The 14,192-nt window shown below is 41.8% G+C and overlaps 1 protein-coding gene across 2 annotated transcripts in view; it reads right to left on the bottom strand.

Annotated features, from left to right (window-relative positions):
• Positions 1-14,192, bottom strand: part of TULP3 (TUB like protein 3) — an 80,774-nt gene that overhangs the window by 44,036 nt on the left and 22,546 nt on the right. For both annotated transcript variants that reach the window (XM_074935535.1, XM_074935542.1), the window contains exon 2: positions 1,031-1,082. In XM_074935535.1, coding sequence (XP_074791636.1) covers positions 1,031-1,082 — 52 coding nt within the window. The remainder of the gene's footprint in view (positions 1-1,030; positions 1,083-14,192) is intronic.

The raw sequence follows: 14,192 nt of genomic DNA, 5'->3' as shown, positions 1-14,192 counted from the left end.
AAGCAAATGGGTGGGGGAGTGGAATGGGGTGGAACAAGGGTGGGGGCGCGAGGGGAAGGGGTGGAACGGAATGCGGCCATGGGTGGGGCTGTAGGCGGAAGGGGTGGGGAGCAGCCCCACCACGTGCTCTGGCTGAGGGCCCCACCAAACCTTAATCCGCCTCTGTATGAACCTATACTCATCTTAAATTTCACAGGGCAGAAGAGTAAGTATGAATATGTTTATCTAAGTGCCCTAAAGGGTATGGTGGTCTGGGCATTCAGCAAGTTGCATATCAGTCAGCTGTTTGGAAAGAGATACAATTCCTGCTCTTCTGCCAAATCAAATGCTAAGCCAAAAATGGGTTGTATTTAGAAAAAGATAGAAAGTTGCTGGCAGTCGCTCTTTCTACTGTTTAGAGAGTATTTTTCTTTCTGCTTTGATGTTTAAACTGGATAATTCCCTACAGAGATTAATTCTCCTCCTCTCTTTTGATCCACTCAGCCTTGTGATGAATGAATCCTAATGAAATGAATAAAACAACACTTGCAGGAGACACAAAATATCAAGGAAATCAAAACAAAAACTACGGCAAGCTTGACCCCTAAACTAATGATAACCAAAAAATCCTTGAAGGCAAATGGTAGCGATTAATTCTAATCTGTCTCTATCCATCATTCTAAGCATTTATATCACACGCATCACCCTGTCTTTGTTTTACTCCACACATGGTCTCACGTGCAATAGGAGATGCTCTGTACCTTTTGCAGTTGTTTACACCTGTGCAAAGTGGGTGTAAAATGTTGGTGTTTTACACCCACTTTTCACTGGTGTAAAGACTATATAAAGCACAGCAGTGAATCAGGTGCATCCAAGAAGCACAATGTGGGGAAGGAAGAAGTGCAAACATTTGCCTCTCCTTCTCTATCAGAATAAAGCAGCAGCAAACTCAGACTCAATGTAAAATGTGGTTGTAAATTCCTGGAGACTGATGTTTTGCCCATTCTCTTATAGTGACACTTGTCAGCCTCTGCACTGCCGATTCACTTACCTGGTTCTCTAGTTTCAGCTGTCGCAATTTCAAACTTTCATCTTCAAAAATACTGTGAAAAGGAAAGAGAAAAAAACCCTATTATTGCTAGGAAAAATCATTTACATAGCACTGTAAGTGTATGTGGTGCTCTATAGAGCAAGACATGGTTCCAGAACAAACAAGTTTATAAACTAACTGCCATCCCACAATATACTTTTTACCATACTGTGAGACCCAGTTACAACAGCCCTTTGAGATGTTTAAAAACTCACTTTTATAGTGCAGTTTAGACAAGACTAAGCTATGTATTAACCACGTTCTTGAAGCAATACTGAAGCAACTTTTAATACTGACAGGTTTCAGAGTAGCAGCCGTGTTAGTCTGTATTTGCAAAAAGAAAAGGAGGACTTGTGGCACCTTAGAGACTAACCACTTTATTTGAGCATAAGCTTTCGTGAGCTACAGCTCACTTCATCGGATGCAAATTGGCTGAGTCATGAGCCAGTTTGCTGCTTCAATGCTTAACACTTCAAAGCAATTCACTGTGGTCCTGGTTCTCCCACAAATATCTACATCTCAGAATTCTGCACTCGCTGGCTCCTCAATCCAGCTCTTTCCTCTTTGTGGATTGCCCAGGATCACTAATCATGATATGCAAAAGACTGTATTTACCCAGTTTTGATATGAATTTGACCTGATGTATAAAAATTGATGATTTCAGTACGGAAATGTTCTATCGTTAGGTGAGGTTGTGGTTGGCATTAGGAATTTGCTACTCACTGATATTTTAGTAGGCAATAACATTGTAGCCATGTCTAAGCATGTTAATGTTATAGGCAGGTCCTAGGAAAAGTATGGGTCTAATACACCTGCTTTGTCTGTAGCCAGTGAGGAAGGCTGTGAAAGGGGAGGGAAATCCTAGCCTTTTTCTGCTGAGAATAGCAGCTTGCCTGCTGAGAAGGAATTTGAAAGTTCTTCTATTGTGCCAGAATCTGCTCTGAGCTTAAGTGAAACACACAAAGATTTTCTGGTAGTGATCAATGGCTCAACGTCTAGTCGGCAGCCAGTATCAAGCAGAGTGCCCCAGGGGTCAGTCCTGGGGCCCGTTTTGTTCAACATCTTCATTAATGATCTGGATGATGGGATGGACTGCACCCTCAGGAAGTTTGCGGATGACACTAAACTTGGGGGGAGAGATAGATAAGCTGGAGGGTAGGGATAGGGTCCAGAGTGACCTAGACAAATTGGAGGATTGGGCCAAAAGAAATCTGATGAGGTTCAACAAGGACAAATGCAGATGGAAGAATCCCATGCACTACTACAGGCTGGGGACTGACTGGCTAAGTAGCAGTTCTGCAAAAAAGGACCTGGGGATTACAGTGGAAGAGAAGCTGGATATGAGTCAACAGTGTGCCCTTGTTGCCAAGAAGGCTAAGGGAATATTGGGCTGCATTAGTAGGAGCATTGCCAGCAGATAGAGGGAAGTGATTATTCCCCTCTATTTGGCACAGGTGAGGCCACATCTGGAGTATTGCCTCCAGTTTTGGGCCCCCCACTACAGAAAGGATGTGGACAAATTGGAGAGTGTCATCTAATCATATTTTAATGAACTTAGTCTGAGGGTTATCTGTGTTTAACTGCTTTTTATTTTGGCACATTTCCTATTTCTGTAATTTACCAATAAAACATTTGAGAAATCCTCACTTAGGTCAATGACTTTGGACTGATAATAGCCTCAGATAGAAAGTGAATCCTGAGTTCAGTAGCAGCAGAGCCAGGAATAGGTAGCATCTTGAGTACAAAATTGAGGGCATGGAGAAGGTTGTGATGACTATCCAGAAAAGTAGCACAAAAGAGCCAGTGCAGGGACGTTATAGGCACAGAGAGGGACAAATGACCTGAAGGATACTTGCTATGGTTATATTAACAGATTTAGGCTCTCTGTTGAAGGATGCACACAATTTAAACAATTGATATTTTTGTAACACATTTGCTGAATACAGCAAGATATGCAGTAGCTGCCATGTGGAAATCCAGTGGGTGATGAAGACTTGGCATGCTCACATACAGAACACACTAGTGACAGAAAAGGTTACCTTTGGCATGGACAAAACACACACTGGTTAGAAGCTGTAAAATAGGACTGAGTGGACTTGTCAGCGCTTAAGTTTTACATTGTACAAAAGAAACCTGCATTCAAAAATAAAACATAATTCTACCTTTGTTAGTTCAACTTTCATGATAAAGAGATTGCATTACAGTACTTGTATGAGGTGAACTGAAAAATACTATTTCTTTTGTTTTTTACAGCACAAATATTTGTAATAAAAAATAAATATAAAGTGAGCACTGTACACTTTGTATTCTATGTTTTGACTGAAATCAATATATTTGAAAATGTAGAAAACATCCAAACATATTTAAATAGTATTTTATTATTGTTTAACAGTGCGATTAATCATGTGATTTTTTAATTGTGCGATTAATCACGATTTTTTTAATTGCTTGACAGCCCTAATAAAAATACAAAAGCATCACAGCACACTATTATTGAAATATTGCTTACTTTCTTATTTTGTCTGTATGAAATTTTAGTGTGTACTGACTTCGCTAGTGCTTTTTATGTAGCCTATTGTAAAACTAGGCAACTATCTAGATGAGTTAATGTACTCCCTGGAAGACCTCTGCTTACCCCCAGGGGTATGTGTATCCCTAGTTAAGAACCACAGTATTAGATGAAGGTCACTTTTCCATTTCTCGCTCTCTCTCTCTCTCTCTCTCTCTCTCACACACACACACACACACACACACACACACACCTTTTCTTTTTGGATATTGTCTTAAGTAATTATTTTTATTTAAAAAATAGCAGTGTGGACACAAACTAACATTGTGTTTGCACTCTTCACTGCTTCTTTGTGATGGAAAAATGCAACCTCGAAAGATTTTTGTTTGTTTTTTATGTTAGACATATGAGATCCCAACTTTTATTTTTAGCTGGATAATGCTGCCAGTGAAGAATAGGGAATGACCTCTCTGAGCTGCAATTACCCCAATTTTCAATGGGGATCAAAATCATTTTTAATTATGTTGTTCGTGTCTACTTTGGAACAAAACCTACGTTAAGTGAAAACTTTATAGCTATGTTTGAAGACTGGAACAGCACCACTACTGCAGAATAGACTAGCCCTCACATTCAACACTCCTCATTACTTAATTAAGGGTTGGAAATGATAACAGTCAGGATCAATCTATTGTGATGTCTCCATTCTGGTCCTCCAATGATGATTCAAGTCCTTCAATAACAAGAAGAAAGTCAGGATCCGATTTTCCTTATGTAGAAGGCATGCAAAAAAACAAGTGTGATGGAGGTGGGTGGGTGGGTGGGTGGGTATTCCAACCCCCCCCTCCCCCTCCCCTGGTATGGAAGGAAGAAACAAAAAGAAAAAAACTTTCACAAGTCATCTTTTTGCATCATAAAGTACAGGAACAATTTTGTCTCCTTTTCAGGTCACCTTTAACAGATTGGTTTCAGAGTAACAGCCGTGTTAGTCTGTATTCGTAAAAAGAAAAAAGAAAAGGAGTACTTGTGGCACCTTAGAGACTAACCAGTTTATTTGAGCATGAGCTTTCGTGAGCTACAGCTCACTTCATCGGATGCATAGCATATCGTGGAAACTGCAGAACAGATTAAGAGCACTTCTGTGAAAAGGACTTGCAGTGAAGGAGCCCAGCAATCCTTTCCCATCACAGAATAGAGGAATCCACATGAATCGTAGAAGAGGGTAGGGGGTATCAGAGCATCTATATGGTAAATATAAAAAAAGTCTCACCTTTTATTTAGCCCATCCCTTGACTCCTTCCCACTCCCTGGTTGTCTGGAAAGTCCAACCCAACAGCCAGGAAAACAGAGCTTCCTTGTTCCTTTCCTACACTAACTTTTTCTCTTAGTAGCTCAAATGGATAAACTGCTGATACTAATCTAACAGAAGAAGACTATGTGGAGGCACTCCCACATATCAGTGAGGAATGCGAGCAGTGCACTAATTGAGCCCCTGACTCAACCAGCTTCAAAAGGGAATCCTTCCAACCAAATCCATAGAAACAACATATTCAAATGCTCCTCTGACATATCAGTGCACAAGTACTGCATTGCACACATCATACCCTATTGCACGTAACACTCCTGTCTGCAGTAAGAGCAATTAAACATCTATCGGAAATGAGGAAAACAACAAATCTGCCCTGAATATAAGAGTATGGTCTAGAAAGCAATTCCTAGCTTAGCCCATGGTACTTGTGACGTGTCAGTATTCAGAGTAGCTTCCCCTCCCCTTTTTCTCCCTAACCCTCTGCAACAGAGCACATGCTATATTCACTCCAAATCTCTCCACGGTACTGTGGTCACTGGTGTGTCCCAATCACACCACAAAGAAACTGCCCCCAATGACTCCTTTCTTCAGTTTCACTGTATTCAGGGAACCCCCTCTAACTGCCCTATGAGCTGAATGATGCCTCCTGCTCTGGAGAAGGTGGGCAATAATCAAAATTGTAGAATGGAAGTGGAGACCAAGAATAACCATGGATACCAAGTAGGGATGGAGAAAAATGCAGAATGCACGTTTACTAAAAGGCATATTAAAGTGTGGTTGGACATTAAAAATGAGAAAAAACAGCAAAATGGTGGGATTCCATGTTGTCTTCCTCACTGCCTTCCGGGTCAAACATGCTCCAATGATAAGTAAGAAGTTTTTCTTTTTAACTGCCAGTGTCAAAAACTCCAGCTGAAATCAGAGCCCAGCCTGCTTTTTACATCATTACCAGAAATAGAAATTTTGCAATAAGAATTTGGATGATAAATTTGTTGATAATGGATGAAGTATAATATGAAATCAATTGCCTCTTTCACAGCTATTCTTGGTATACATAGTTACCTGTAACATATATAACTCCCAGACTCAGCATCCATTAAGTAAGAGGTCAGTTATACATAACCAAGTAGTATTCTAAAATTAAAGAAGTATTACAACATGCACATGTATATTCCCAGCTGTTTTTTTAAAAAAAGGGAAATAGTGTATTATTTTGAAAACAGTATGTGATTATGTAATTAGAGCCTGTGTTATACATATGCAAGAAAAGGCAGAGTTAACATTTCACATTCAATTTTAACTTTGAAATTTGTTGACTTCTGAGTAGTTGACCATGCAATAAAATAGTCTCTAAATGTAGGGCTATTTAATGGAATTACATACTATTTATCAAATTGTACAATATACAATACAAACTGGAATATCAACGCAACCTTCCATACAATAAACATTCTTTATGTATTTTGCTATGCTACTCAGTTAAGATTGTCACTTAATTTCATTAAGATTTATAGATTTTAAAGGCCAGAAGGACCATTATGATCAATTAGTCCAATGTCCTGCATAACACATGCCATAGAATTTCACCCAGGGTTTCCAGCAGCAAGCCCAATAACTTGTGGGGCCTGGATACTGATCTTGGTGGAGGATTTTCAACTGGAATTCACTTCTCACTTTGGTCCCCCAAGTCTATGTGTAGAGCATAAAGTCCTTGAGTTTTGCCTGATTGGGGTAAGTTCATCGAAGGTGGGAAGATGGTTGTGCATGGATACTGTTCAACACAAGCACTTTTATACTGCACACAGCTCCCTGAGAGAGTTGGGTGATGCAGTTTTATAAACTGAAAAATAAATAAAGAATTACCCTCTTGCTTTGCTCAGAAGGAATAAAATTTGCAAAATTTAGTAACAACATGCCATCTTTTAGATAGGAAACGTAATTTGGCCCCAAAAGCCGCTACACAAAACTTACACACGTTCTAGTAAGGGCTTTATACTATATACTGATACAAGACATTTCAAATGCACTTATCTTGAATTTGAAAATTTATTCACAACTCTCTAGGGCACTTACCTTCAACCAAAGAGATGGACTGAATGATGATGTTTATTTTCTACCTTTAATTACTACGATTCTATGAATAAAATAATCTTCACAAAACAATGGGGTATAGACATTCCTTGATGCAGAGTAATTTTACAGTGGATATTTGGGATCATGTTTAACACCTCAGTGATTTCAGTCTAAGCAGAATCATGAAACATCTTCATAGTTAGAATGGTAACTGACTTTTTAAATCATCCAGTACTTCCTGGGGCCAAGAGGTAGGCAAAGCAGTTCCTGATAGGAGTCATGTCCCAGGCAGAAGCCTGTGACGGGGTACGGTTAGACCTATAATTGTGCCCTTTTGAAGCCAGCACCCTGGTCACTTAAAACACCCAGAGCACTGGGTGTAGTTAGAGTAGGAAGGGCTTAGGTAGTTTGGGTTTGGAAGGGAAGAAGGGATCATTTGCAACTGTAGGGAGCCAGATGAGTTTATGAGGTAATTAGCTCACCAGCTGGACAGCTCCGAGAAAAAGCAAGCAGTATAAAAGGCTGAGCCAGGGAGGAAGAAGGGGGCTCCACATAACTGCTGCTGTGTTGTGATGTACCTGGAACATAGACAGCAATAACAACATCTGATGGCAGTACCCTGGTGGACTGTGTGTGCTGCGTAATTCATAGAGAGCCTACCCGCTAGGGTTTCCAGGAGCTGAAGGGGGAGCCTGTTCACAGCCCTTTACTCATCTCTGCAAAAAGATCTAATTATCCTGCTGGCTTCCCCTTCCCTTTGAGGGAAAGACTAATACATAAGTGAGAGACTGCATAAAATCTAGCTTCAGAATAATCTTAAACTCTTTTAAAATGCAGTAAATGGCAACAAGAATTTTGAAGTTTTCTAACAAAGGACCCCCAGACCTTCTGTTTTTGAACCAATACCAATACAGATTTTTCATCCTGGTCACATCTAAATGAATGAATTTATGCATGCATGCATTATGGATGTATTTATTGGAATTGGGGTGGGGTGCACTAGGAATATTCTCCTAATCAACTTCATCTGCCCACATTTTTGTTTGTCTGGCTGCTGAGCTCCTTGAGGACAGGAACACCACACATTTCTTCTCTTGTCCCTTTAGGTGCTTGGACACCATAGTGACAGGTAGAGTATAAAGCCTGTTTTACGCACAGAAAATCAGTGCAAAAAACCTGATTTAATCAAACCTATACAGAAATTGTGTGCAGACAAACCCCAAGAAGATAAAAAATCAGTTCTCTCTCTCTCCCTTTAGCCACGTTCCATCATCATGATTGTGAACTGAGAGAGCTGCGAACAGAGGAGACACAAACAGAGGGATTTTGCCTGGGGGGAGTTCCCACAGAGTTTTTTGCCTTTCAGGTTTCTGTGAGCAATAAACACAACATCTGAAGAGGCTCTTAGAAGGAAGACAATATGGATAGTGAACAATCAGCTGTTGTGACCTGCACAGTACATACCATGTTTCTCTTTCTCCCACAGGATAGAAGCGACTTCATCTGTATGAAGTGCAAGCTGGTCTCTATATTGGAAGAGAAGGTTAAAGGACTAGAGACCCAAGTATCAACCCCATGTTACATTAGAGAAAATGAAGACTTTCTGGATAGAAGTCAGCATTTGGTACTGCAGGCACAGCATACTGAAAAATCAGAGAGGGCAGTATAGAACAGGGAAGAAAATTGGTAGCATGTGACCTCCAGAAGAAAGAGGAGAACCCATGTATCCCCAAAGCAGATAGAGGTAAGAAACCATTTTCAGGCTCTCTGTACAGGTATTACGGTGAAGAATGGTTTGGAAGAGTCATCTGAGGGAAGGGATCAGAAGGAGACCCCATCGACAGGAAGGCATGGGATGCACTGTCCTAGGGATGGGGGTTCCACGACCACTTCTCCCAAGAGGAGACGACGGGTGGTGATGGTCAGGGTCTCCCTCCTAAGGGGACGGAGTCATCCATCTGCCATCCAGACCAGGAAACTCGAGAAGTGTGCTGCTTGCCTGGAGCTAGATTTCAGGATGTGACGGAGTGTCTGCCGAGACTGATCAAGACCTCGTACCACTAGCCCTTCCTACTTCTCCACATGGGCACCAATGATACTGCCAAGAATGACCTTGAGTGGGTCACTGCAGACTATGTGGCTCTGGGAAGAAGGATAAAGGAGTTTGAGGCACAAGTCGTGTTCTTGTCCATCCTCCCTGTTGAAGAAAAAGGCTGAGGTAGGGACCATCAATTTGTGGAAGTAAATGCATGGCTGCGCAGGTAGTGTCCAGGAGAGGGCTTTGGATTCTTCGACCATGGGATGTTGTTCCAGGAAGAAGAACTGCTAGGAAGAGATGGGGTCCACCTAATGGAGAGGGAAGAGCATCTTCGCAGGCAGGCTTGCTAACCTAGTGAGGAGGGCTTTAAACTAGGTTCACCTGGGGATGGAGACCTAAGCCCTGATGTAAGTGGGGAAGTGGGATACCGGGAGGAAACACAAGGAGGAGGGTGCAACAGGGGAGGCCTCCTGATTCATACTGAGAAAGTAGGGCAATTGGCTAGTTATCTTAGGTGCCTGTACATGAACGCAAGAAGCGTGGGAAGCAAACAGAAAGAATTGGAAGTCCTGGCACAGTCAAGGAACTATGATGTGATTGGAATAACAAAGACTTGGTGGGGTAACTCACATGACTGGAGCACTGTAATGGATGGGTATAAACTGTTCAGGAAGGACGGGCAGGAGAGAAAAGGTGGAGGAGTTGCACTGTATATAAGAGAGCAGTATGATTGCTCAGAGCTCCAGCAGGAAACTGGAAAAAAGCCTCGAGAGTCTTTGGGTTAAGTTTAGAGGCAAAATCAACAAGGGTGATGTTGTGGTGGGCGTCTGCTATAGACCACTAGACCAGGGGGATGAGGTAGACGAGGCTTTCTTCGGACAACCAACAGAAGTTTCCAGATCACAGGCCCTGGTTCTCATGGGGGACTTCAATCACCCTGCCATCTGCTGGGAGAGCAATACAGCAGTGCAGAGACAATCCAGGAAGTTTTTGGAGAGTGTTGGGGACAACTTCCTGGTGCAAGTGCTGGAGGAACCAAAGAGGGGCCAGGATTCTCTTGACCTGCTGCTCACAAACAGGGAAGAATTGGTAGGGGACACAGAAGTGATGGCCACCTGGGAAGCAGTGATCATGAGATGGTCAAGTTCAGGATCCTGACAAAAGGAAGAAAGGAGAGCAGCAGAATACAGACCCTGGACTTCAGAAAAGCAGACTTTGACTCTCTCGGAGAATGGATGGGTAGGATCCCCTGGGAGGCTAATATGAGGAGGAAAGGAGTCCAGGAGAGCTGGCTGTATTTTAAAGAAGCCTTATTGAGGGCGTAGGAACAAACCATTCCAATGTGCAGAAACAGCAGCAAATATGGCAGGCGACCAGCTTTGCTTAACAGAGAAATCTTCAGTGATCTTAAACACAAAAAAGAAGCTTACAAGTAGTGGAAACTTGGACAGGTGACTAGGGAGGAGTATAAAAACATTGCTCGAGCATGTAGGGGTATAATCAGGAAGGTCAAAACCCAACTGGAGTTGAAGTTGGCAACTGATGTGAAGGGTAACAAGATGGGTTTCTACAGGTATGTTAGCAACAAGAAGGTGGCCAGGGAAAGTGTGGGACCCTTACTGAATGGGGGAGGCAACCTAGTGACGGATTATATGGAAAAAGCTGACGTACTCAATGGTTTTTTTGCCCCGGTCTTCACAGACAAGGTCAGTTCGCAGACTGCTGCACTGGGCAACACAGCATGGGGAGGAGGTGAGCAGCCCTCAGTGGTGAAAGAACAGGTTAACGACTATTTAGAAAAGCTGGACACACACAAGTCCACGGGGCCGGATCTAATGCATCCAAAAGGTGCTGAGGGAGTTGGCTGATGTGATTGCAAAGCCATTGGCCATTATCTCTGAAAACTCGTGGCAACTGAGGGAGGTCCCGGACGATTGGAAAAAGGCAAATATAGTGCCCATCTTTAAAAAAGGGAAGAAGGAGAATCTGGGGAACAAAGACCCGTCAGCCTCACCTCAGTCCCTGGAAAAATCATGGAGCAGGTTCTCAAGGAATCCATTTTGAAGCACTTGGAGGAGAGGAAGGTGATCAGGAATAGTCAACATGGATTCACTAAGGGAAAGTCATGCCTGTCCAACCTGATTGCCTTCTATGATGAGATAACTGGTCTGTGGGTACTGGGAAAGCAGTGGACGTGATATACGTTGATTTTAGCAAAGCTTTTGATATGGTCTCCCACAGTATTCTTGCCAGCAAGTTAAAGAATTATGGATTGGATGAATGGACTATAAAGGTGGATAGAAAGCTGGCTAGATTGTTTGGCTCAATGGATAGTGATCAACGGCTCAATGTCTAGTTGGCAGCTGGTATCAAGCAGAGTGCACCAGGGGTCAGTCCTGGGACAGGTTTTGTTCAACATCTTCATTAACGATCTGGATGATGAGATGGATTGCACCCTCAGCAAGTTCGTGGATGACACTAAGCTAGGGGGAGAGGTAGATACACTGGAAAGTAGGGATGGGGTCCAGAGTGACCTAGACAAATTGGAGGACTGGGCCAAAAAAAATCTGATGAGGTTCAACAAGGACAAGTGCAGAGTAATGCACTGCTATAGGCTGGAGACTGACTGGTTAAGCGGCAGTTCTGCAGAAAAGGACCTGGAGATTACAGTGGATGAGAAGCTGGATATGAGTCAACAGTGTGCCCTTGTTGCCAAGAAGGCTAACGGCAAACTGGGCTGTATTAGTAAGAGCATTGCCAGCAGATTGAGGGAAGTGTTTATTCCCCTCTATTCGGCACTGGTGAGGCACATCTGGAGTATTGCATCCAGTTTCAGGGGCCCCAGTACAGAAAGGATGTGGACAAATGACAGAAAGTCCAGTGGAGGGCAATGAAAATTATTAGGGGGCTGGAGTACATGATTTATGAGGAGAGGCTGAGGGAACTGGGCTTATTTAGTCTGCAGAAGAGAAGACTGAGGGGGGATTTGATAGCAGCCTTCAACTACCTGAAGGGGGGTTCCGAAGAGGATGGAGCTGGGCTGTTCTCAGTGGTGGCAGATGACAGAACAAGTAGCAATGGTCTCAAGTTGCAGTGGGGGAGGTCTAGGTTGGATATTAGGAAAAACTATTTCACTAGGAGGGTGGTGAAGCACTGGAATGGGTTACCTCGGGAGGTGGCGGAATCTCCATCCTTAGAGGTTTTTAAGGCCCATCTTGACAAAGCCCTGGCTGGGATGATTTAGTTGGGGTTGGTCCTGCTTTGAGCAGGGGGTTGGACTAGATGACCTCCTGAGGTCTCTTTCAACACTAATCTTCAATGCTCATAAGATGATGTGATGCCACATCATATGTGGTTGATACTAGTGAAGAGAGCAACTAAATCTCTTGAGCGTCTCTCTCCTATCTTGATCTATTTTCACTATGGCACATGAAGACTATAATTTTTTTATAAATTAGTACTATATCAAATCAATGTAGAACATAATAAATGCATTAAAAACTGGTTCAGTGATAGATCACAAAAACTAATTGTATCTGGGTAATCACATTCAATGGAGGTGTTCCTAGTGGAGTTCTGCAGGGATCTTTTTCTGGCCCAATATTATTCAATATATTTATCAATGATCTGGAAGAAAATATGAAATCATTGCTGGTAAAATGAGCAGACAACAAAAATTGGTGAAATGGTAAATAATTATTGGGACAGGTTAGTTATACAAATCTATCTAAATTGCTTAGTAAGATGGGCTCTTATGAACAACATTTGTATTTGGCTGTATGAAAACACGTCATAAGGGACAAAGAATGCAGGTTACACCTAGAAGATGGGGGACTGTATCCTGGAATGTAGCAATACTGAAAAGGATTTAGGAGTTATAAAGAATATCCAATTAAACAAGAATTCTCAATAGCATTTTGTAGCTAACAGTCTAATGCAATCCTGGACCCTAAGCAGCAGAATATAAGCAGGAATAGGTAGATGGTATTACCACTGAATATGCAGTTAGTGAGATCATTACTGAAACATTATGTCCACCTCAAAAGGGATTGTGGAAAAACTGAACAGGCTCCAGAAAAGAACTACAAGAATGATTTAAAATTTAGAAAACATGCCTCATAGCAAGATACTTAAGAAGCTCATTCTAGTTTATTCAAGAGAAAATTAAAAAGAGTTGGCTTAATCCTGTTCTACAAGTAATAATGTGGGCAAGAGATTTTGAATAGCTCTTTAATCTAACAGAACAAAGGCATAACAAGATCCAGTAGCTGGAAGCGGAAGCTAGACAAATTCAGACTAGCAATGAGGCTAAAAAATTTTAACTGTGAGGATTAATGGCTACTGGCATACTTTAATTAAGGATGTGGTGGATTCTCTGTCTCTTGAAGTCTTCAAATCAAAACCAAGTATTTTTATGCTGAAAGGTGTTAATGGCTGCCATCAAGCAAGACTTTGATCTATAAACAATTACATACCTGATTAAAGCTGCTGGGTTTGCTAAACTAAACAGAAGGAACAATTAAATATCCCTTTGTGTAGTGATATCTGAAACAGTATGAGGCTACCACCCAAGGCAGTGGGCTGCATGACAAGCTAAGCAGAGCTAAACTGTGTGGGCTCAGAGTTTTCCCTGGGACTGATTACAAACACAGGGACTAGGGGATTGATTTAATATAGCCTATGTAAGGCAGAAAGCCAGCAGCAACTGAGAGAAGCAGTTGTGAGAGTGGCCCTAAAACAGGACTTTGCGTTTATTCCTTGCAAATAAACAGGATTGTAATTAGGATTTCTCTTAACTGAAAAAACACAGCCCAAATACTGGCTAACCACTTGGGCCAAAATGGCAACACTAGTTCTATAATGTCTGGTATAATTCAAACAGAAGTTATAGGTTTGCTGCAGAAATTACTGAGTAAGGGTGTATGGCCTGTGTTATGCAGAAGATCAGACTAGCTAGATAATTATAATGCCCCCTCCTCTGGCCTTAAAAATCTATGAATTTATTAAATGAGAGGTCAAATAATAATAATGTTTCTCTTGGTTTTTTTATCTTATTTATTTTGTGCACTTGATGGCACTCATGTATATTTTCACTGTTTCCTCTGTATAATCAGAAAGGGGAATTCAGGTGAGGTGTCACTTAATGCATTTTAAAACCAACTAGATTTTGAGTTGAAAAGTGACTAGATTTCAAAAT

Source organism: Natator depressus, chromosome 1, assembly GCF_965152275.1.
Source record: "Natator depressus isolate rNatDep1 chromosome 1, rNatDep2.hap1, whole genome shotgun sequence".
NCBI lineage: Eukaryota > Metazoa > Chordata > Testudines > Cheloniidae > Natator > Natator depressus.
This window is presented reverse-complemented; position numbering and strand designations above follow the sequence as displayed.